General features: G+C 55.9%; 1 protein-coding gene across 3 annotated transcripts in view; it reads left to right on the top strand.

Moving 5' to 3' along the window:
* Nucleotides 1–23,155, top strand: part of HSPG2 (heparan sulfate proteoglycan 2) — a 103,085-nt gene that overhangs the window by 14,882 nt on the left and 65,048 nt on the right. For all 3 annotated transcript variants that reach the window (XM_075551995.1, XM_075551986.1, XM_075551976.1), the window contains exons 2-3: nt 20,998–21,133; nt 22,038–22,082. In XM_075551995.1, coding sequence (XP_075408110.1) covers nt 20,998–21,133; nt 22,038–22,082 — 181 coding nt within the window. The remainder of the gene's footprint in view (nt 1–20,997; nt 21,134–22,037; nt 22,083–23,155) is intronic.

Here is a 23,155-nt window from a genome sequence, read left to right as displayed (position 1 = left end):
TCATGTAACTAGGTGAGCTCAAACCACGCCCCTCTTGGCCAATCAGTAGTCCAGCGCTTCTTACTAACTCCTCCGGTTGCCAGGCAGTGAGCATCACATTGTCTGGACCAAATAGGTTGCTGTTGAGCTGACTTCCCGCTGGCGATGCCGCTGTGTGCATCCAAGCAGCACTGTGCGCCCGGGATTTTCAGTGGCTGGTGGTTTTCCAGAGTAGATCTCCAGCCCTTTGTTCCCGGTGGTCTCAAACCTCCAGCTTTGGGGTTAGCAGCCAAAGCCATACACTGTTTGAACCACTCAGGGATGCTGGAACGTGGAAGTGCTTATTAAATATAAGAAACACAGATTTTCTCCCATCACAACAAGTATTATTTTGCAGCTTTAGAAGGGACTCCGCTGCCAGGATCACAGGAGTCTGGGACACAGCCATCAGACCTGGGGTCCCTCAGCTTCTAAGCCACTCCAGTTCAACTCACTATCATTCAACTGATCACCATCCACCAGGCGCTGGACACTGGGGGATCCAAAGGTTAAACTCTGTACGATAAAAAGAATGCAAAAGAAATGAAAACCACTAACCTGATGTCTGTCCCCCGGAGTTCCAGCAGGAGGGTAGTGACATTGACTCAAGAGACTGTAATTAGGATCTGGACTCTAGGGATCTTAGAGGTAGAAATTAAGCTGTCTGGATATGTGGGGAGAATGATGTCTTTCTGGGGAACCCAGGAAGATTCCAGAGTGCAAGTGGTGGGGCGCTGGACCTTGGAGGATGGCAAAACAGTTTCGAGTGGAAGGCATGGGAACAGCATGGTAGAAGGCCTAGAGGCTGGAAGATGGGCCTGCATTCCCCTGGCAGGGTGCTACAGGGACAGCGTGGAGGTCAGGTTTACGGTGGTGGAGAGGGCTGGGCAGGTCCAGCCCTCGTGCCACGAAAGCTTCTCGTGTTCTCATAGATTGGGCTCTAAACCATCTGGGAGTGTTGATCGGATTGTTCCATCATCATTCTGCCCTTTTCTTTTCATGTCAAAATGCCAAAAGATTTTTCAAAACAGCCCATCAGAGCTTCTGGTCAGCGTGTGATAACTGGTTTAGCGGACAGATTTGGGCCCACAGCAAAGAGACTTGATGTCTTGATTAAGTGGGCAGCCTTATCGCCTCCGCATGTGCAATTTCCGTTAGTCTCTTTCAGTGTTGACAATGGCTCTGACTGGGGAACAAAGCAGGGGGACCAAGCCTGGCTTCTGATTATGCCTCCTCTGTGGTTGACCAGCTGGGCGGCCCTGGGCAAGTCTCAGTCTCCTCCTCCAGCCTTGGCTGGAGAACTAGCGATGAGGTCATCTGTTTCATCCAATGTGGCAGCGGCTTGGGTATCGGAAAGCACACATATTAGAACATTTGCTTGATTACAGAAAGTTCTATTGGGCGATACTGGAGTAGATCATAAGGAGCCCTGGTGGCACTGTGGGTTAGACATTGGGCTGCTAACCACAAGGTCGATTGTTCAAACCCACCAGCCACTCTTAGGGAGAAAGAGGAGGCTGGCTGTCTGCTCCCCTGCATGTTGACAGCCTCAGAAACCCTATCTAGCTTTGCTCTGAGTTGGAATTGACTCTGTCAGTAGGATTGGTGCATAGAGGGCTGGGTGTGGTCCTTGACCTAGTTGCTGTCCGCACTAGTCCTTGCTCATTATTCAATGGAGCTGGGAAGGCCCCAGTGACCCCCTGGCTTTGATGGAGGGGGGATGAGGTTGCCCCTCTTGCCATCCTGTTTTCTATGGCAGCTGGGGGGAAGTCGTTTCACTATCCACCTCCCCTAGAAACCAAACCAAACCTGATGCTGTCGAGCTGATTCTGACAGAGGACAACCCTGTGGGTAACGGAGTGGAGCTGCTTTATAGGCTTTCTCGGTTATAATCTTTGTGGAAAGCCTGGCTTTTCTTCCACAGCACTGTTTGCTGAGTGGGTTCAAGTCACCAACTTTCAGGTTAGTCAAGAAAACAACGAAAACCAAACTCACTGCTATTGAGTTGATGCCGACTCATAGCAACCCTGTAGAATGGGGCGGAAGTGCTCCTGTGGGTTTCTGAGACTGTAACTCTGTGAGTAGAAAGCCTCATCTTTCTCTCAAGGAGCAGCTGGTAGATTCGAACTGCTGACCTGGAGGCTAGCTTCTCAGTACATCAACATGACGTCACCAGGGCGCATGTGTACCACCTAGGGACTCCTCCCACCACCACCCCCCGCCCGATGTCACCACTGACTTTGCTTCTTTCAGCCCACCCTCCTCCCTCGTGTTTCCCACCCTTCCTCTCAGCCTATCTCTGTATATCTCACTGTCACGACTGGCATCTGGACTCTCTGTGCCCCAAAGCGTGGTCCTACTGCCCATTCTTGGTGGGGAGACGTGTGGAAGTCCCCAGTACCAAGGTGCCAGCTGCAGGTCCCCTCTCACAGGGTGGAGATGGTTTGTTGTGACGGGGGCAGTGGGCAGGCTGCCCACTCCAACACGCCCATATCGGGGCGCCAAGCATGCTGTTTGCACTTGGCCTGGGCCTTAAGGTCTGGCCCAGTGCCCACAAGGGCTGGCGTGCTCCGGCACCTCTGGAAACAAAGGCAGAACGTGAGCCTCCTCCTAGTCGAGGACACAGGGAGTTGACCTGGCCTGAGCCCTGGGTGTTGGGGGCTCAGCCATGCCTGGAGCTGGAGGGCAGGACAGATTCCCTGGCTGTGTCCAGGCCTTGGGTCTGCGTAGGGATCCGGTTGAGGCAGAAATCTTGCAGGGCAGACAGAGGGTGGTTCAATGTGGTTGAGTCTGCTGCTAGTATTCACTCCCGTCAGGAGGAAGAGCGAAAAGTGGAGGAGCTTGGGGTCTGGGACCTCTGAGGAGCTCCAGGGCATCTCCCAGAATGGCCCTCCTCCCCACCCCCTCTGCCCCATTGACAGCATGTGTATGGAGCCGGCGTCTCCGGTCCATTAGCGGGTGACACAGACTTTTGCAGTGAGGAAGATAACATGTTCGCCACCCACAGCCAGTCTGTCAGGGAATCGGAATTCTGACTCAAATGTCTGCGGCTTTGTCCTTCCCTTCCCTTCTCCACAGAGCTCTGAGGAGTGTCTTTACCAAGGAGGGCTGGGACCCTTGTCATTCCTATGTCCTTGGGCAGCCCCATTCCGTCTCGTTCCTCACCTGGGGTGTGGGGAGAATGATACCCAGCTCTGGCTGCTAACCACAAGGTCAGCAGTTCAAAACCACCAGCTGCTCCTCGGGAGAAAGATGAGGCTTTCTGTTCCCTTACAGAGTTCTAATCTCAGAAACCCACAGGGGTGGGTCTACCCTGTCCTATAGGGTCTCCATGAATCAGAATCGACTCAACAGTAGTGAGTTTGGTTTGGTTTTCTGAGAGACATTGGGAGAGCTAGAATATGCTGCTCGACTGTTTCCAGAATATTCCAAGGACACTGCACCAGGACCTTGACCATTGCAGGCCCTGAGAGGGGAGTGCATGTGGGGAGTCCTTCTCTCAGCACCCAGGCACATCAGAGTAGACCTGTGGGCCAGAGGGGTCCTAGGGACTGGCTTCTCGGGAGTAGAAGGTCTGGTTCTTCCTCTTGAGAGACCCCTACTCGGGCTCGCCTGTCTTCCTGGTAGCTTTTGCTTTGGGGCACTAGCATCATTTGAACTTGATGTGTGCGTCAGTTTAATGGCCCTTTGACCTTCAGCTAAAATGTCACAGTTCCACCGTATGTACTCAAGTTCCTCTTTTTCCAGTTCCTCCCCAAGATTTCCCAGTACAATTGTTGTTGTTTGCTGGTAGGGGCGATTGAGTTAGCTTCAACTCATGTTGACAAACAAGTGAACACAAACCCCTGCCATTCCTGCATCTACCTCACAGTCGTTACGCTTGAGCCCATTGCTGCAGCCACCGTGTCCATCCGGCTCTTCCAGAATCTTCCTTTTTCACGCCGACTCGCTCGTTTACCAAGCATGGTGTCCTTCGGCAGGGCCTGGTCTCTCCTGGTAATGTGTCTGGCATGAGTGAGATGAAGTCTCACCATCTTCCCTTCTAGGGAGCGTGCTGGTTTGCACATCCCGGCTTGTTTGATTTCGATTTCTTTAAGTTGAGGTGTGATCCATGCTGACGGCTGCAGCCTTTGTTCCTCGCCGGTAGTTCTCTTGCCTTTCGGCAAGCAAGATCGCGCCATCTGCACATCACAGGCCTTCCTCCGATCCTGATGCTGAGTTCTTCCTGCAGTCCAGTTTCTTGGGTGATTTGCTCAGCATACAAATCGAATAAGTAAGGTGGAAGGCTAACACCTGGACACACACCTTTCCTGATTTTTAAACCATGCGAGATGTCTTTGCTCCGTTCAAAGGGCTGTGGACAGGCTCTGCAGGAGCCCGCTGAAGGGTTCTGGGATTCCCATAGCCACTAGGCAGGGGGCCCTTCCAGCGTGCCACGCCCTGTGCTGACTGACTCATGGTGCAGCTCCATGGATCTCATAGGGGTCCCGTGATGGGGGCTTGTGGTCACTCAGCCCCAGGGCAGAGATGGGAGGAGTATGGGAGACGCTGCCCTGATTTGCCCAAGGCCACCTGACCAGCTAGTGGCAGAGCTGAGCTCCCCATCATGGCCAATCCCACCCCAGCACTCATGTTCAAGTGCTACGGCATCAGAGCCTTCCCCCAGACTGCGGCTCAGGATTCCCCTTGACTGGATCGACAAGGTCAGATTTAAGAGTGGCTCCCAGTCTGTTCAGGAGCCCCCTTTCCAGGCCTCTCCTTGTACCAGTGGTCAGTTACCGCATGCCTACTGCCCTGGATAACAGTCATCCTCTAGAGAGACTCAGAGGCCAGCTGCCCCTGGGCTGTCTGGGGCAGGTGGACAGGATGTTTCCTCAGGCAGCAGACATTCCTGCTCAGAGGTGACAAGCAGCGGGAGATCTACCATTTCCGGAAATCGGAGCCCCTGGGAGGCTGCCTTCTGCTGGCAAAGGTCACTTACCTCTCCCTCGCCACCTTCCTGCCATTTCCTTGTCTGATCCTGTCTGGGCCTTGAGCACTTGTCTGGGGCAGGAGGGACTAATTCTCAGCCCCAGAGACCAAAACTGGCAAAGGCCAGCCCCGTGTCACCTCCCCAGAGTCCTCATGCGTGACCACTTGTCCTGGCCTTGGGGAGTCCCTGAACCCAAAGATGGGAAGGAGGAGACATTGTAGAAGAGAAAGAACCCTGTGCCAGGACCCAAGAGAACTGGGCTCTGAGCTTGCACCCACCACCTGCTTAGAGCAGTTAACTGCATGCCTGGCCTTGGTCAACGCCCTCTGCATGCATCCTCCCATTCTCCTCCAACAACTGCGCCTGGGGCTCTAGTAGTAACCCTGTTTGGGGCCCTGAAGGAATTAAGGCTCCATGAGATAAAGTCACCAGCAGTCAGTAAGTGTTGGAAGTGGGATTTGAACCTAGGTCCTCCATCACTGGTGGGACCCATTGGTGTCCTGACTCCCCTACTCTGGGCCTCAGCCGCTGGTAGGTGAGGGCATTGGCTGAATTGTTGAGCCTAGGATCTGAGAAGCTGCTGATGCTTTTTGCATGCTGGTCTCTCTGAAGCTTTTCCTAGTCTTAAAGTTAGGACCCCTGGTGACGGGGTAGGTTGCTGACCTTGAGGTGAGCCCTTCGAAAGCACCAGTAACTCCATGGGAGAAAGATGAGGCTTTCGACTCCTAAAGAGTTTGTCTTAGCAAGCCACAGGGACACTGCTACCTGTCCCCTAGGCTCACCATCTGTGGGGATCAGCTTGACGGCAGTGAGTTTGCGTTTCGGTCTCAAAGTGGTGGAGCAGAAATTATTCGTGGGGCTGAGTGGGTGGTTCTGGAGCGATCCCTCTGTTGCTGAGTGAAGGGATAGGTGTGGAGGGAGGGTGGGTGTGAAGAAGTGACGCTCTCACTAAGTACCTGACTCTGGGCCTAGTTCCTAGACGGTCCTGTTGCTCCTACTCAGGTGCCTTGTGAGGTAGGTCCCTGATGCGGGAACAGAGACCCCCAAAGATATCAAGGGACTTGCCGAAGGTCACACATCTAGAAAGTTGCAGGGTAGGGCTCACACCTTGGTCCGACTGGCCTCAAAGCCATGTCCAGCTGCCACCTGCACCGAAAATGGATTGACCCCCTAGTGCTCAGTCGACTCCCAGTGGCCAACCCCCATTTCCTAGGATGGCCGTGATTTTTTAATAAAAAGTCTGTCTTCCCACCCAACTCCTGCCATGCCCCAGGCATGTGAATATCTGCAGCCAAACTACATACCCCAGGCTGCCCCTCACACCTGGAAGTGGCCCACGCATTCCTTGTTGGTCTGTTTCCTGATTTTTGCCTTGGAAACTATGGTGAGTGGTAATTATGGGTGTCGGCAGTTCAGAGGAGAGTGAACAGCTCTTGTGGCTGGAGCAGGCTTCAAAGGCTCTGAGGGAACTAGAGGGGTTTGGGATGGGCTGGATGGGGCTGAGTTATCAGAGTTCTAGGTAGGGCCAGTTCATGGAGCCATTCCCAGGAAAGCCACAGGCCTACCACCTCCCTCTTCAGGGGTGGGGGCGGGGTGTGGGTGCTGTCTTTGGGGCAGCTCAGGTTCTAGGCTCCAGACAAGGCCTGGTCAACTTACTCTTTCTGCCCACAGACCTTTCCTCCACTCTGTGGTCCCTTCGCCTGCCTTCCCCACCCGTAGCCCAGACCTCCTCGGGACTGGGTAAAGGGCTGTGGGGTGGGGCTGCCAGGCCATTGGGCACTGCAGAACATTGACCCTCGAGGAGTTGGCAGCTTGAGGTCTGAGATGACCCCAAACAGCCTGCCCCTTTCCCCCACCCTGCCTGCTGTGGCATGGGGCCCTGTGGCCCTGGCAGCTGTCAGCAGGGAAAGGCGAGAGATGAGGGCCAGAGGTGACTTTCCCAACCCACCCCTCGTCCCCCTCCTTGGGCCCAGCCCAGGACTCTCACCCGCATTCCCTTGTCAGCATCTGCTGAGCACCATTCCTGAATAAAAGCTGGGCCACCCTCCTCCCCAGCACCTCTTCCCATCATCCTTCACAGCCTCTACCCTGGTCCCATCTTGTAGTTCCTTTCATCCTACTAACAACCCTGAGAAGTGCGGAAGAGAAAAACAGACTCAGAGAGGCTATGTGATCTGCTCAGAGTCACACAGCCTGTTAGGCCTGAATGCAGGCTTCTGGCTCCCACCCAGCTCAGTGCTCATTCCACTACTTTTATTCCAGGTGTGTCTCTGCAGGATTCTAGCAATGTTCGGAAACCCATGGTATCGTGTTTAGGTGTTGGGCAGCAGTTCAAAACCCCCAGCCATTCTTGGGGAGAAAGAAGAGGCCTTCTACTCCTGTAAAGAGTTAAGAGTCTCGGACGCCCACAGGGACGGTTCTGCCCTGACCCATAGGGTCCCTTGGAGTCAGTACTGACAGGACATCAGTGAGATAGCAATGATGGGCTTCTTGGTGGGTTCCAGCTGGGTCATTTACAAGTTTTCGGGCCCCAGGCAAGTTGGAACTCCCTTAACCACTTGGAACTCCCTTCTCTCTTGTAAATAGAATAATTACAACCTTCCTCCTGGGGCTGTTGGAATGAATTAAATGAGATGATCAGTGTAAATCTGAAAAATTACACCTACTGCCACTGAGTGGATGCAGACTCGGGCTAACCCTACTGAGGGCTTTCTGAGACTGCAAGTCTTTACAGAAGCAGGCAGCACTCCATCTTTCTCTTGTGGAGCGGCTGGTGGGTTTAAACCAAGTTTTTGGTGTTTTGCGTCTACGGGAGCATTCCTCAGGCAGCCCATTAAGGAAAGCAGCCTCACTGTCACCAAGTCAATGCCAACTCATAGCCACCCTGAAGGACAGGGCAGAACTTCCTCTGCGAGTCTCTGAAATCGTAACTCTTCACAGGAGTAGAAAGCCTCATCTTTCTCCTGCGGAGCTGCTGGTGGTTTCAAACAGTTGACCTTGTGGTTAGAAACCCAACAAGTAACCACTATGCCACCAGAGCTCCTACCCTGGAGGACCACCCCTTAAAAAAAAAAGAACCCGCTGCTGTCAAGTGGACAGCAACTCTGTAGAACTGGCCCATAGGGTTTATAAGTTGTAATCTTTATAGAATGCATCTGCCAAGTCTTTCTGTCACCAAGTGTCTGATGGGCTTTAGTTGCCGACTGACCTTCTGACTCACAGCTGGGTGCATAACCCCTCCTGGAGGAGGGGACCTGTGTGGAGTCCCCAGGACCTCAGGGATTCACAGGAGAGGGTGGGAACAATAGGGGCTACAGCCGCTGACAGTCTGGGCAGCAACAATTTCAGGAAGGTCTTGCCAAGGCCAAGGCCTCTTGTTCCCCAGGGATGAGGCCAGTCAGAGCTTTAAATACCCCCACGCAGCCCAGAATAGCCCCCATTGTCTTTGCCAGCAGCCCAGGGACCCGCAGGGAGTTAGAGGGGAGTGGAGGAGGCTGCGGCAGGAGAGGTGGGACCCAGGGAGGAGGTTGGGCCACTCCCCTACTTGGTGTGCTCCCAGTGCTGCCAGGAAGAGGACTCCTTTGGGCTTTTGCAGGAAGAGCCGCCTGTGGGCGGGGCGGAGCAGCAGCCTGGGTCCTACGTGAGCTGTGTGCACCGGAACCCGGAGGGGGGCAGAGAGGACTCAGGGAGGGCCATGTGCCCTGTGAAGGTGCCTCTTTGTGCATTGGCCCACCCAGCCCTCCACTGCAGCAGGCCTCTCCAGGGCTCCCACCCCTTTTGAGGCCTCCTGGCACCTTCTCCCTTCTCTGGCTATTTTTGGGCACTGGCTGTGTTCAGACATGGAGAGGGCTGGGCAATCCTGCCCATCCCGGGGATGCTGTCGTGAAGGTGGTGAGGGTGTTCTCTGGGCCCGCCATTCTAGCCAGCTCTAATTGCTTTAGCCTCTGTGCACTTCCAGTGGACTCCTCACTAACGAGGCCACAGGGGACTCCGGGCAGAGTGGGATTCCCAGCATGCCCTCTGCTCTCAGCATCAGGAATAGTTGTCCTTCTTGTAAGCAGCAGGTTGGTTTTGACCTCCTGGGACACAGAGCCTACGGACTGGTGAAGTTTCCTCCTTCCCATTGGCCACTGGAAGCTGAGCACCCAAAGAGTGGCCATTCCCGGGCCTACAGGCTGTGGCGAGTGCTTTCCGCACACACCTTACTCCAGGTTCCGCCTGCCTGCCTGCCCTGCGCCGGGTTTTCGTGTGCACACAGAGCCTGATTTTTCTCCCTGTGTTGTGTACTTCTCCTAAGCCGCTGGAATCTTTTGGGAGTGGGGTGGGAGGGGCAGGTAAAAATAAGTAAATGATGGTGGTGATAATAATAACCCTTTGCTGGGCCAATCCTCACAGCTGGGCTCCTAGGGCTTGACTCTGACCCACAATTCCCTCCTCTGGCCCCCACTGCCACCCCACCTTTCAAGCGGGACACACAGCTTAGAGGTTTAGAATCCTAACATTTCAGGGGGGGTTAATTTCCACGCTGCCAACGCCAGAACCTTTAGAATCATCTAAATGGGTAGCTTTTAAACTTATGATTAAGCAGAAGCAACTCTTATTTCAATCCAAAGCACAGTCATGATCCAGCAGTCCAAGACCACCCGCCTCAGACTCGGGGATGGTTGTCACGGCTTACGTGTTCCTCTAAGTCAGAGAAGGGCGTACGGTGACTGAATCACTGTGCCTTGTCATCATGAGACTCAGGCTGTGTGTGTGCCCATGACCTCACAGCTAGTAAGTAGCGGAACCAGACAGGTTGTGGATAAAGATACATTTGTCTGGGCTGATGCTAAACCAGCATTTGGAGGAGGAGCCCGAATGCTCCCTGTTCCTCCGAACTCTCCTCCTCTGCTTGACTCAGTCTCCAAAGTGACCCCTGCGATGGCTGAGGACAGAATGGAAACCCCTGGTGCAGGCCGACCCGCAGCGAGCGGGCCCTGAGGCTCAGAGGCGAGGCAGGACTTGCCCAAGCAAGTGGGGCCAGGCTGGGAGTTCATGGCCCACACCACTATCTGGACCAGCCCAGCCCTGTGCGCTCCCTTCCCCGCATGAAGTCCATTCCCCACCCCAATTCTCTGCACTCAGCAGGTGAGCTCTCAGCGTGCTCAGATTGCTCATCTGAGGCAGGAGTTCCCAGGGACCGGTGTGACCAGGGACTGCCCACCTGAGGGGGATAGCCTGGCAGCCTTTTTTGGGGGTTTTTTCCGGATGACAGGGTGCCCGAGCACAGGAGACGGCAGGTCCCGATCACTAACTAGCCTGATCGTCCCTGTCAGGCCTGGCTCGGCTGTCTTCAGGAGCACAGCTTCAGGCCGCGGCCGCCGCAGGCAGGAGGCCACTGCTTACATCTCAAGCCAATTCTAGGTGAACTAGTTGGCAGCCCAGGTGCCCTGGTGGCACGGCAGTTACATGCTGGGCTCTGCAGGAGAGACAGCTGGCCCTCTGCTCCCCTGGCACTGACAGCCTAGACGGCATCGGCCGGCGTAGCCACACAACCCCCGCAGCAGCAGCTGGCAGCTAGTGGACGGAAAGGCAGTATCTTTGGGGTGAGCGTGGCCGACATCATCTCCCGAACCCTAGTCCTACGAGCCCTGCACGATGAAAGAGTTCCAAGTGAAGCATGATTGGGAAACGCTAAATCATCGGGCTCCACTCCCCCACCCCGATCGTGATGCTCGGGTCATTTAGGACTTAGAAAACCGCCTCGCTGTGGTTAACCGGCCTTTTCCAGATGGGATTGTAGGCAGGACCCTCCCTTATAGCTAGTCCCGCCCCTCAGATCCGAGTCCAGAATGAACTTTGGCCACAAAGAAAGAGAACGGGAGACTACTAGAAAGGAAGGAGGGGGGAAAAAAGAGGAAGGGAGGAAGGAGGCCTTCCTCGCATTTCCAGCTCTGTGGCCCACAGGCCTGCCTCCTACCATGGGCTTGGCCTGGCCACTCTGTCCCCCTCCTCCCCCTCCCATCCCCACGGCCGGAAGTAGATGAGGAAAACCTTGGGGGTGGGGGGGCGAGGGGGAAGGGAGCTGGCTGCCTTGGACACAGCTGTTGGGCTGCCGACACAGCCTGTTTTTTCCTGTTGCCGAGGCCCATGGGAGCCCGTGCTGCATGGATGGCCGAGGCCTGGCTTCCTTACGCAAGGCCCTAAAAACGGACCTCTGGCCATTGCTTGTCGCTGGGTCCCTGCCCACCCTCAGGGATGCCAGCTCTGGGCAGCAGGACAGATCTCTCCTCAATAACCCCGGCAACTTCTTGCCCCCCCCCTCCAGAAACAGACCTTCCAGCAGGAAAGGCCCAGAAGTCGAGTCAAAGAGACCACAGGGGAGACCTCAGGAGAACAGAGGTCTGTTTTGGAACCAGGGAGTCCTGAGTTCCAGCCCTGTCTCTGCCAACTCTACAGCTGTGGGCGAGTTGCCTCGCAGAGTGTCAGTGGAGCAGACAGGCTAGAGTCTTCTAGAAGCTAGGTGCACGAGCACCGTGGCGCCCACGTGGAGAGTTCCTTCTAATTAGCGGAGGAGAGAGATGATGGACAGACAGTCATTAGGTGCTGTTGCGTCTATTCAGACCCACGGTGCCCGTGTGACACAGTAGAACCGCTCCATCGGGTTTTCTGGACTAATCTGTAGACAGACAGACAACTAGCACTTTTTCCTGTGGTGCTGCTGGGTGGGTTCAGGTGACAAACCATTGCTTCGTAGTTGAGTACTTAATTCTGTGTGCCACCCAGCACAGTTTACTCACTGCCATCAAGTTGATTCTGATTCATAGTGACCCTGTAGCACTGCCACTGTGAGTTTCCAAGGCTATAACTCTTTTTTTCCTTAAATGTTTGTTTATTTTATAGCAATTGTCATGATTAGAAAAGTAAATGCTGTAACTCTTGAGGGGAGTAGAAAGACTCATCTTTTGCCCACAGAGCGGCTGATGGTTTCGAACCGCTGACCTTGCGGTTTTGCAAGCAGCCCAACGCAGAACCACTATGCCTGTAAATAGACAACATGTCAAATGGTGAGGTGCAGTGAGTCCCGATGAACTGGTAAGGGATAGGGGATGATGGAGAGCTATAATAGATTCTGGACAAGCCAGGATGGGGCTCTGCATAGGTGACAGTTGAGCAAAACCCAGCAGAAGCGAAGCAGTGAGCCATCGAGTATCTGGGACCATTGTCCCAAGCAGGGAGGCAGCAAGTGCCAAGGTTTTGAGGTGGGAAGAGATTGGGAGGATTAGCAAGGAGGGGGAAGTGGGCAGAGCATGGTGGGAATGGGCGCTGGAGAGTTGGGGGATCAGATCGAGGGGTCATGTAATAAGCCGTGGGTGAGTGGAGAACAGGGGCAAGGCCTCCCTTAGCAGCGTTAGCAAGTAGTCATTGTGAGTGGGGTCCCATTTCACAGACACGGGTGGGACATTCTCTGTGTGCCCCCATGGGCTTGACACTGTGCTAAAGGCCTCATTCATGAAATTGGGAGGGGAGGTGACGTGCTACAGACCCATCCAGGATGGCTGCTTCAAGCTCGGTGGTCCTGAAGCCAGACAGCCAGCAGCACTGCACAGCAGCAGGGACTCCCCAAGAGCCAGAGAACCTGAGAACCAAGCCTGGCTGCAGGCAGGAGATGACATGTGAACGCTGTAGGCACTGTTGGCACCGATGGGGCTTGGCAGATAGAGTTCAACCCCTGGGGACCTTCTTGCTAGGCGGCCCAGCCCAGAAGCTTCTCCTGCTTGGGCCACCCCCACCACCTTGGCCACACCTGGCACTCTGGGTGGAGGCATTTCCCAGAGACTTCCTGCTTCCTCCCTGTAAGCTGGCAGGCAGCCTGTTGGCTGCCAGGGGAGGCCCATTCACGAGTAAGTGTCAGGACAGGAGGGAGTGCGGCAAGCACCACCCACGTCAGCAGCACCGCCCAGGGCCCAGCACTTCATGTTGAAAAGCCCACTCTTGTTCCCCCTTGGTCCTCCGCCACCTCGAACACCCTGTCCCACTGCATCCAACTCCAGCCACTTCCGTGAACAGGCAGGTCCGTCCCCACCTTTCGTTTCTGTGTGTGGCCTTCCCACTTCTCCTTCCTCGGGGACTTTATTGTTCAGACCCAGCTTAATTGTCACTTCCTCTGGGAAGCCTTCCTCAAGAGCCCTTCGGCCCCCACTAAGTGCGAGGACCTCACCTTCCCTCGGCAGAGCTCTCACATCATCTTCCTCTCTAAGTCTGCCTCCCCCAGGTGTGTCTACCCCATCCTCGAGTCTTTGGGGCCCAGCACATAACATAGTTCCAAAGCCAAACCAGTTGTGGCGAGTTGATTTTCCCATGGGGGCAGAGAAGGGCTTCAAGGCTCTGGCCTTTCAGGTCACCAGGCCTTTCTTGCAAGGTGCCTCTGACTGGGCTCAGACTACCAGCCTTTAGGTTAGTGGAGGAACACTTATCCATCGTGCCCCCAGGGGCTCCGAAACACGAGGGAGGACCTCAGGGGGCTGCTCTGATTGACGATGCCCTTTCCTTTGTTGTGATCTGTCCCTGGCTTTAGTACCATCTGCTTCTCCCATGGTAAGAGCAACCCAAAATAAGGCCCTCCAAAAAGCAAAGACAAACTCACTGCCACTCAGTCAGATTCCGACCCATCTTGACCCTAGAGGACAGAGGGTACCTGCTCTGTCGGCTCCCCGAAACTGTACCTCTTCACGGGAACTGAAAGCCTCATCTTTTTCCCTTGGAGCGGCTGGTCGGTTTGAACCCCCCGTCTTGTTGTTAGCGCTGTGCTCATCCCACACTCTAAGTTGCCTGAACTGGGTTGTTTCCTAGCTAGAAAGTGGCAAAGGGAGTGTGAGCACAGAGTCTGGTCCTGTCCATCTCTGTAGCCGCGTCTCGCTGAGACCCCGCAGGAAAGTGCCCTGGCTCCTGCCGTCCCAGCTAGTTGCTCGGGGCCTCAGCAGCTCGGGTCATGTCAGGCTCACCATGGAAAGGACAGATTCACGTTTGGCACAGGGTTCGCTCACAAGCTTCACCGCCATGCTCCCCAAAGCAGCTCACCGCCGCCCTCCCCACCCCCTGTTCCACCGGCTCTCCCCTACAGCCCAGGAAGAAGGCAAAACAGGACCAATGCAGAGCTTTCTGCTCCCCGAGGGAGAAAGTGATGAACAGTGGATCACGTCTTTTAGCCCCCACCTGCCTTCTTACAGCAGCAAACTGCCAGGTTACCAGTTTGAACCCACCACTGGCTCTGAGAAAGATGAGTCTGTCTGCTCTTATAAAGATATAAAAGTCTCTAAATCCATGGCGCAGTCTGCTCTCTGTTCTGTAGGCTTGCTCTGAGTTGGAATTGACTGATGGACGTGAGTTTTGTTTGTTTATTTGTTTTCGATTCCCATACTCTGCTAACTGCAGGGTCAGTAGTTTGATCCCAGCAGCCCACGGTAGGAAAAAAGATCAGTCTGACTGCTCCCATACAGATGAGAACCTGTCCTGTGGGGTCACTGTGAGTCAGAATGGAACAGTGGCAGTGGTTTGGGTTTTCGTCTCCCTTGGGAGGAGACGTCATTGCCTCTGTTTTATGGAGGGGAAGGACTTGAGGCCCAGAGATCAATCACTTTGTCATTTTCTAGCTCTGCGACTTTGAGCAAATCCTTATTTACTCTGTCTGAATCTTGTGTTCTTTTTCAGTGGCAGAGGCTAATTCCTACCTCAGGGTTGTTGGGAAAGTTTGTCCATTCACCTCTCCTGTGAGCCAACAGATATGTGCTGTGCACCTACTATGTGCGGGGCACGCTTCGCCATTCCAGAGACTCCACCGAGAACAAAACACAAACTCACAGCACGCATAGCCCTGGCCTTCGTATCCGCTGTGCTGGTCTGTGGGGGACCCTGGCACATAGTAGGGATATAGTAACATTTGCTAAAAGGAAAGGGAGTCTGGGATTTAGCCCAGTCCACCTGGTGAGTTAGGTCTGATCTGGGACTAGAAAACTCGGGGCCCAGTGCCCTGCTCCCTCGCTTTCAGCAGAAGGCCTTGCTTGACACACACACCCCACACCCCCAGTACTCCCCCGGGCCTTGGCTGGACCCATAGCCCTTCCAGATCTCAGTCTTTTGTGCACTAATAGAGGATGGGTCAGAAGCAGGGGCCTTGGTCCTGAGCTTGCTGAGTAGGGAAGTGAGCTAGCAGAGGGGCCTTGGTTTCAAACCCAGCCCATGACCTTTGCTGTGTGACCCTGGACAAATGACTTTCCCTTTCTGAGCCCAGTTTTCTTATCTGCACGTGGCTAGCCCAGCAGTGATTGTGCATTGGATGGAGATGATGCTTGCGGAGGCTGAGCTTAGCACCTGGCGTGTTGTGAGCCCTCGGTCGGTGAGCGTCAGCCTGCTCCTTTTATTCAGGATCCTAATTCTTTCTGGCTGACTGGCTGGCGAAGGTCCTGCCACCTCGAGGGCCCAAGTGTGGGAAGCTGGCAGGTCTCCCAAGTGGCACGGGCACCCAGGCATGCCAGAGGAGACTGCAGCCACCTCTTTTCCGGCCGGCGCCCCTCTCAAACCTCCAGGGGATTAAAGGCCTTTTGGCCTTTGTGTGGGGCTCACCCACCCTGGCGGTTTCCACAACAAAGTGCTGCCCCAACAGATTCCTTTGCCTTTGCCGCCTGTTGCCCGAGGATGGGGCACTGGGCCGCCTGGGGGTGGGGCAGGGGCACCTGGACTCTAGCGGCTTGGGTAGTAGCTGAGTTGGGGCTTGCTTGGGTTTGGTCTGGAAGCCGTAGCATGGCCATGTGGGAGGGACAATTTGTCTGGGGACTTAGAGGCCATGAGCCACGTATATGCTGGTGTCTGGGCCGAGGGCTGTGGAGACCGAGGCAGGCTTCTGGCTGAGCAGCAGGGAAGAGGCAGGTGGGCAGACAGGGGCTCATGTGTCCACCCCCGCACTGTCTCTGGATTTTGCTGGGTGAGCTCACTCCAGCCCAGATGCCTGGAGCCTTGCCCTGGGCAGCTGCAGCCACCCCAGGGACTGTCGGGGCTCAGACCATCCTTCCCAGCTGTGGGGGCGGCTGGGGGCTCAGGCCCTGGCCAGACTAGGGGGAGGAGGAGTGGGCCCGCTGCCCCAGGCACGTGAAGAATGTCTGCCTGCCTGAGTGGGAAGCCATAGCCCTGGAATCAACCTCAGAGCCCAGCCCTGATCCCCACCCCCAGCCAACACCCACCCCAGCAGAGCCAGGCCCTTTCCCCACCTCAGACCTCTAGGCTGACCTCATCCATACCCATCCTCCCTTCCACCCTGCATAGAAAGAATTACAGGCCCGATCCTATTTGCACACTGACCCTCCCTGAGCCTCAGTTTACTGATCTGCAAAACGGGTATTGTTACCATGCACAGCCGCAATCCATGCCCTCAAACCTTGGTGGCTCAGATGTGTTTTGGAATTCAGAAGGGTTCAAATGTCAGCAAAGTGACACAGGGCATTGACTACTAGCTGTGATATGACACCCGCAGGGGACCCTGAGGTGACGCCCCACAATCAAACACCTTACTGCTTCGGTGACTTCACTCTAAGTGCAATGAATAAGATATTAATAGCTCCATATCAGTTCAGGTCAGGACTTGGCGCCAAATGGACTTGCTGCAAAAATATTTTTAAAAAACACTTTCAGTTTTCAGAACGCTCTGTTTCTTGTTTCTGCAGATAAAGGGTCAGGGCCCTGTCATGCCAGCCCGTGGGGGTGGGGTGGGGGGCTGGGAAGGTTCAGTGAGGTGCCCCAGGCCGGTGTGTAGGGCGGGGTACAGGGGTTGGGGGGTGTTCTCAAGCTGTCTCATCGCCAGAAACTCTCATCTACACTTCTAGCCTTCACTAGTCCTACGGCTCCCACGCAGAAAACAAAACAGGGCCAAAACCACCTTCACCATGCCAGTGCGATCCCACTTGGGTGTAATGTCCGAAACAGGCAAGTGGATAGGGACCCAGGTGTCTTACTGGTTAGTAGGACTTGGGGCAGGGGTGGGGGTGGGCGGGGAGGAAGACACTGTGCTTAGAGGTCATGGAGCTTCTGTGGCGGGTGATGGGGGATTCTGGAACTTTCTTAGGTGATGGTTGAGCACAATGTTCTCAAACTTTACATGTGACAACCGTAAATGGTACATATTTGGTTACCGATATATTACAACTAACCAACCCTAAAACTGTAGATACTGTACCCTGCATCTCTATCTGGGCACACCTCCCCCAGGGGTCAGACCTGCACCCCTCTTGGAGCCGTGGTGGTGCATGGGTTAAGCACTGGGCTGCTAACCTCGAGGTGAGCAGTTCAAATCCATCAGCGGCACCACAGGAGGGATGTGAGGCTGGCTGCTCCCGCACAGTGACAGTCTCGGAAACTGGAGGGAGCAGCTGTGAGTCGGAATGGACTTGATGGCAGTGGGTTCCGTTCATTTTTGTTACCCTTCTACAGCTTGACCTTTCACCTTCACTCCAGTTCCTTCCCAGCTGTCCTTGGACCCCTCTGTACCCCCACCCACGTCAGGAGATGAGATCCAGCCTCTGTCCCAGTTCCTTGTCCCTAGGGCTTTTCCAAGACTTGGAACCCATCATTCTATATGCTCCCAAAGGTCCTTGCCTGTCCACTGTCCCCACCATCTGTACCCCCTCCCCCCACCCTGCCTGTTCTCAGGGAAAGCCTGCCCAGTGGGGCCACTGACCCCACTCCCACCCTAAGCAGTGGTTCCAAGCCTTGGCCTAGATGAGTCACCACCCCCTTCCTCTACCAGGGACCTTCAGAGTCTGGAAAATCCCCCTCTCAGCTTGGCTCCTCCCACTCTGGCCCAGGCCAGCCCTTGGACCGACCCTTCCTCTGCAGCCACTCCATCTGGCTCCAAGGCCTTCCTCTGGGAGGAAGCTGGGCTCCCGCTCAGCCCGAGACAGGCTGGGAGGCAGGAAGCCTGGGTTCTATTTCTGCCTCTGACCTTGAAACTGCTGACAGCCTTTCTAGAGCCCTCCGACACACCCTGCACGAGTCCAGGCCTCTACTAAGCCTCCCTCAGGGCCCTCTGTGAGCTGGTCAGGGTGGGGAAAGGGACCAAGGAGCCCTGGGCTGGTGGCCGGTGTGCTCTGTGTGGAGCCAGGGGACTTTCATCAGTCTTAGTCCTGCCAGCTGCTCGCCTGTGAGTTGGGGCATGTTACTTCTCCCAGGGCCTTGGACCCCTCTGTGTGAAAGGACACACTTCACTCTTGCCCAACTACTGTGGGGGCTCAGCTCCCGCCGAGGGTCAGCGACTGCAGAGGGTCAGTGTCAGGGTCAAGTGACAGCGAGGCTGAGGAAATGGTTTGTAAACTGTGAAGCACCATGTACCCGAGAGGAGTGTGGAAATGGCTGTCAGTGACCGCCATCCTGGCTCACGCCACCGCCTGTTCACAGAGGCTGTACGGCACCGCCGGCCCACTTAGCTCAGACTGGAGCCAGCCCAGCCGATATCTTCAAGCGGGCTACTCACCTCTCTCTGCTACACCCCTGCGGGTCCCCCCACCCCCCATCTTACCATCCGACTGCCCACAGGGCACCCAGGTCAGCACATGGGAAAGTGCTTAGAGCAAAGCCTGTGCAGAATAAGTGCTCAGTAAACACTAGTTCTTATTCCCCAAGTAGGTCCTGGACTTTCCAGGTCCTGGTCCAAGTCCTCTGTGCTGAGTCCAAGTCTCAGGCTCCTTGCAACTCTTTCCGGAAGCCTCTTTCCCATCTGGCTCCATCTTCTCTCCCAGATCTGAAATGAAGCTGCCAGATCTTTTGATCTTCGGGTCTTTACAAATGAGCATCTGCTCTTGTCGACTTGCTACAGGCCCTGACTTGACCCTGGCTCTTACTTAGACTCTGAGGAGTGGGCTGCCAGCAAGGACAGGCTGGCGTATGGAGGGGTCCCATTCCTGAGCATCCCGGGTGATGGGGGCAGGGGACTCTGGCTGGGTCCTGACATGAATAGATTCTCACTCCCCTCTCACTGCAGACGTGTGCTCTTGACTTTTTGTTCAAATGGAGTCTCCCTTAGCTGCTACCTGCCTGGTTCCAAGCCCCTCGACCCCCTCCCTGTTCCAGTTCTCTGGCAGAGCGCCAGTGTCCTGAACCAGTGACCATCAGCATCACTGCCATTGAGTCGATTCCGACTCCTCACGACCCTACAGAGTAGAGCTGCTCTTGTGGGCTTCTGAGATTGCAATCCATTATGGGAATGGAGAGCCTCATCTTCCTCTCTAGGAGCAGCTGTTGGTTTTGAACTGCTGACCTTGGGGTGAGCGGCCCAATGTGTGATCCACTAAGCCCCCAGGGCTCCTTCTAATGTGTACAATTGTGACCTTCCTGCCAGGGGTGGAGGGAGCCCAGCAATCTGTGTTTCTCACCACTTTCTACAAGTTCAAAAGCACATGCCCTGGCACCCGGGGAGGAGGAGTAGAACTATGGCTGTGCCCGTGGCTTGCGGGGCCAGGGGTGTTGGAGCATGGCAGAGGCTTCCAACTAGGGTTGGCAGCACTGCAAATGCAAAGATGGGGGCCGGACCCCAGGCCTGAGGCAAAGTGTCCTTCCTTAGGAGCGGCCAGAGTGAATGAGCAGCAGCATCTTGGGCCGTGCCTTCAAGTAGTTACTTATTGAGCTTCAGCTGCTAAGAGGGTGGAAGTGGATTCTTCTCAGGCCCGGCCACCAAGGGGTGGATCCAATCCTAGGGGGGTCCAGACAGTCACAAAGGGGACCCAGCCTGGGGGCTGGGAGGTGAGGTGTAAATTGCACATAGTAAACCGCACCCAGTTTTAGTGTAGACTTAATTGATGTGCTATATAAACCCAGGGGTTCCCCCTCAGTCACGATGCAGAGCATTTTAACCTGCCCAAAATGTTCCCATGTGGCCTCAGGCCACCACCCCTCAGGGTCACTCTAGGCACCTCCCCAGGAGAGCTTCAGTGAATGGCGCCACATGCGCCTGGCTTCTCCACTCCTGTCCTCACTGTGCTTGGCCAGGTGTGTGCCTTCACCCAGGAGTTAGGGGAGGTGCTGGAGGAGGGAACAGCCAATAGGAGGCGGGACATCTCTGCATGCGGAAAAGCCCACCCATGCCAGGGACAAGGGCTGGCAGGAGCTGGCCCTGGCTGACTCCGGTTTCTTTCTCTCCTTTGAGACCCCCCCAACCCTGCCCCCCTGCCCTGCCCAGTAGGGAGGTCTCAGACTCATTGGGTGAGGGACCACGATGATTCCACTTCTGGGGTTCCCTTAGGCTCTGCTGGGTTTGTTTTCCTCTAAGTTACCTGCTCCAGCTCCCTTGGAAACATCCAGGATTGTCTGAGGGAGAGGATGCTCTGCCCATTCCCACCCTGGGAGAGTCCAGTGTGGTGGCAACTGGAGCCTTGTCCTCTGGCCTATAGGGGCAGGGCACGGACCATGAGGTGACACACCTGTGCTGACCCTACTCAGCCCAACTGTGTGGTTCCACCCGCTGCTGGGGAGGAGTTTGCTGGGGTGACCACAAGTGCCTGGCTGGAAAGGTGTCCCCTCTGAGCCCTCCGGAGGTCTGATGGCCCAAGTAGCCAGCGGGGAGCTGCTAGAAGTGACTGCTTTCACCCCCTCGCTCTCAGCTCTGCCAGGGTCATATTCACGCTGACCCTGGGCACCTTCCACTTACCATGTCCCCTGACTTTGCTGGCCCAGGTTAACCCTTTATCTCCTGTCCACTGCTCATGTCCCAGACACCCGGTCTCCCCTGGAGGAAGAGGAGCCCTCACTTCTGAGAGTGATTCCCTTGACTGTGTGCTCTTTGAGGGCTCTCAGGCCTCCAGGGGCTAATGGAATTTAGGGAAACTGAGTCGGGGATGACACAACAGTTCGGTCCTGGCCTGGCCCTCTTGGCCAGTCAACCTTTGGCTCTGGTGTGACTCTGCATTGCCCTTAAAGAGAGAGGGGTCTGAGGGCTTGGAGGGAGCTGGCGGGTGGGACTCAGCCTGCTGCCTGGTCTCCCACAGGTGACCTACGCACTGAGGGCCTACGATGGCTTGTCTGTGCCCGAGGACGCTGAGACTGTCACGGCCGGCCGGGTTGGCTGGAGCTACTCGGACCTTTCTGACGACGAGGACTTGCTGGCTGACGATGCCTCTGGAGGTGAGGTTTCCAGGGACGGGGGTGCAGACTGGAGCTGGAGGGGACACTGAAGCTTGCTCAGGTGGCCCCTTGGGATGGGCTGCGGACTGTGCATGTCCTGAGCCCGCATCCCATCTCCCTTTACAACCTGTGCAACCCTGGGCCGGTCACTGCCCCTCTCTCCTTGGTGGCCTCCTTCTCTGGAATGTGGGATGCCCCGCACCAGCCTGGGAAGGTGGCTGGCAGTGGACACATCCACTTGACAGAGTGAGGGCCACATCCCTCCCCTTGGCCTGAACAGAGGACCCTGTGTGGTTTGCACAGGATAACCAGTCCGAAACTCTACCCAGTGGAGGTGAGGAAGAAAGACTTGATTGCCTACTTCTTCCAAGACAATAACCAGGAAAATCCTTTGGAGAGACTCTGCACAGGAACGCCTTGGGCCAGCATGAGTTAGAATGCACTGGACAGCACGGGGTCTTTGTGTGTGTTCCTACTCTGCCTCTGTAAGAGCCCTGGCAGCTCAGCGGCCAACTGAGAGACCCACCCACTGCTCTGTGGGGAAAGAGCAGGCTTTGGAAACCCCACGGAGCCGTTCGCCTCTGTCCTGTAGGGCCGCTGTGAGTCAGCAGCGATGTCGCCGCAGCAGGCTTAGTTTGGGCTTACTCTGCCGCCTCCTCGTCCTCATTTGCTGTGTGATTGAGGACCCACGGCAGCTGTCCATGGGATCATTGAGCCCCTGAAGTTTGGGGCCTTGATCCACTCCCCCACCCTCTTTGCTGGAGGCCCCCTGGTCCTGGGAAAGGAGATACAGTCCTGTGTTCACTGCCAGTCCCCACTCTGACTGATGCTGAAAATTGCCTCGCACCCTGTGGGTGCTCCACAGACAGCATTGATGACTGTGTCCCCTCTCTCTTGCTTGCAGATGACATGGGCAGTGGGGGCATGGGCAGTGGGAACTTCCAGATGGGTAAGTTGCTGAGGGTACCCCACAGTACCCCCCCACACCCACTCCAGAAGGTCTTCCCAGCCCAGAGAGAAGCCCCTAGCCTGGTCTGAGCGCCTCCACGGGGTGGGCTGCATGCCATATTCTCAGGCTTGCTGAGTGACAGCTGTGTGGACCTGCTGGCAGGTCCCTGTGATGTTAGCATGGCCTGGCTTTGACGCTAAGACTCAGGGCAGGGGCCAGGAACTGCCCGCTTCTGATGTTGACTGGAAGCCAGCTGGCCAGCATTCAAAGCCAGACCCCTCACCCCTTGGGATGCTCAGCTCTGAAGTCCTAGCCTGGGGCCCTCCTTGGGGTGGGAAGAAAGGAGGGGCTTTGTGCAAGAAGAGGGTCAGGCAAGTCGACAGAGCCCTACCAGACCTGGAGGGGCGCCTGCCTGTCAGGCCATCTGTGCAGAGGCCCAGGGCTCCTGGGTTGAAGGACAGGGGCTGGGCTTTGTGATGGGAAAGGAGTCCACTCACCCCCTGGGCCAGTACCTGAGCTGGGAAGGAACCTGAGTTCTGGCTTCTTTCCATCCTGGGACCTAGTATATGGTCCCTGCTGCTCTCTGGAGGAGCCGGAGTCCAGGGCACTGTCGGTCAGAGTCCAGGATGGAGTGAGGGCTGGGCTCCGGCTGACCGGGAGGGGCTGCTCTGACCATAGGCCTTGGACGAGCCTGGCCTGGGCTTCTCCAGCAGTGAAACTCACCCCATTCAGCTGCCACTCCAGCGCCTCCAAATGCTGGGCCAGTGCAGACAGGATGGTGAGCCCCGGGTGGCTGGGTCCTGACTGAGCCCCTGGCACCTGGAACTGGGACTCTGCCTGCAGCCCCCCCATGCTCAGGGCTCCCCCATGCTGCAGGGTTTCAGCAAGCCTGAGAGCTGGGAGTAAGCTCACCCCCTGTCCCCACAGCCCCCCAATGGCTCTGCCAATGCCCCCAGCAGCTGCTTCTTGCTGGCAGTGCCTGCCTGCTGAGACCACAGCCCACTCCAGCCCACCCACTGGGCAGTGGGGGCTTCCACTCAAGCGAGGCCTGCACCTTCTCTGCTTCGATGCTC

The sequence above is a fragment of the Tenrec ecaudatus genome, chromosome 1 (assembly GCF_050624435.1).
Source record: "Tenrec ecaudatus isolate mTenEca1 chromosome 1, mTenEca1.hap1, whole genome shotgun sequence".
NCBI classification, from domain to species: domain Eukaryota; kingdom Metazoa; phylum Chordata; class Mammalia; order Afrosoricida; family Tenrecidae; genus Tenrec; species Tenrec ecaudatus.
This window is presented reverse-complemented; position numbering and strand designations above follow the sequence as displayed.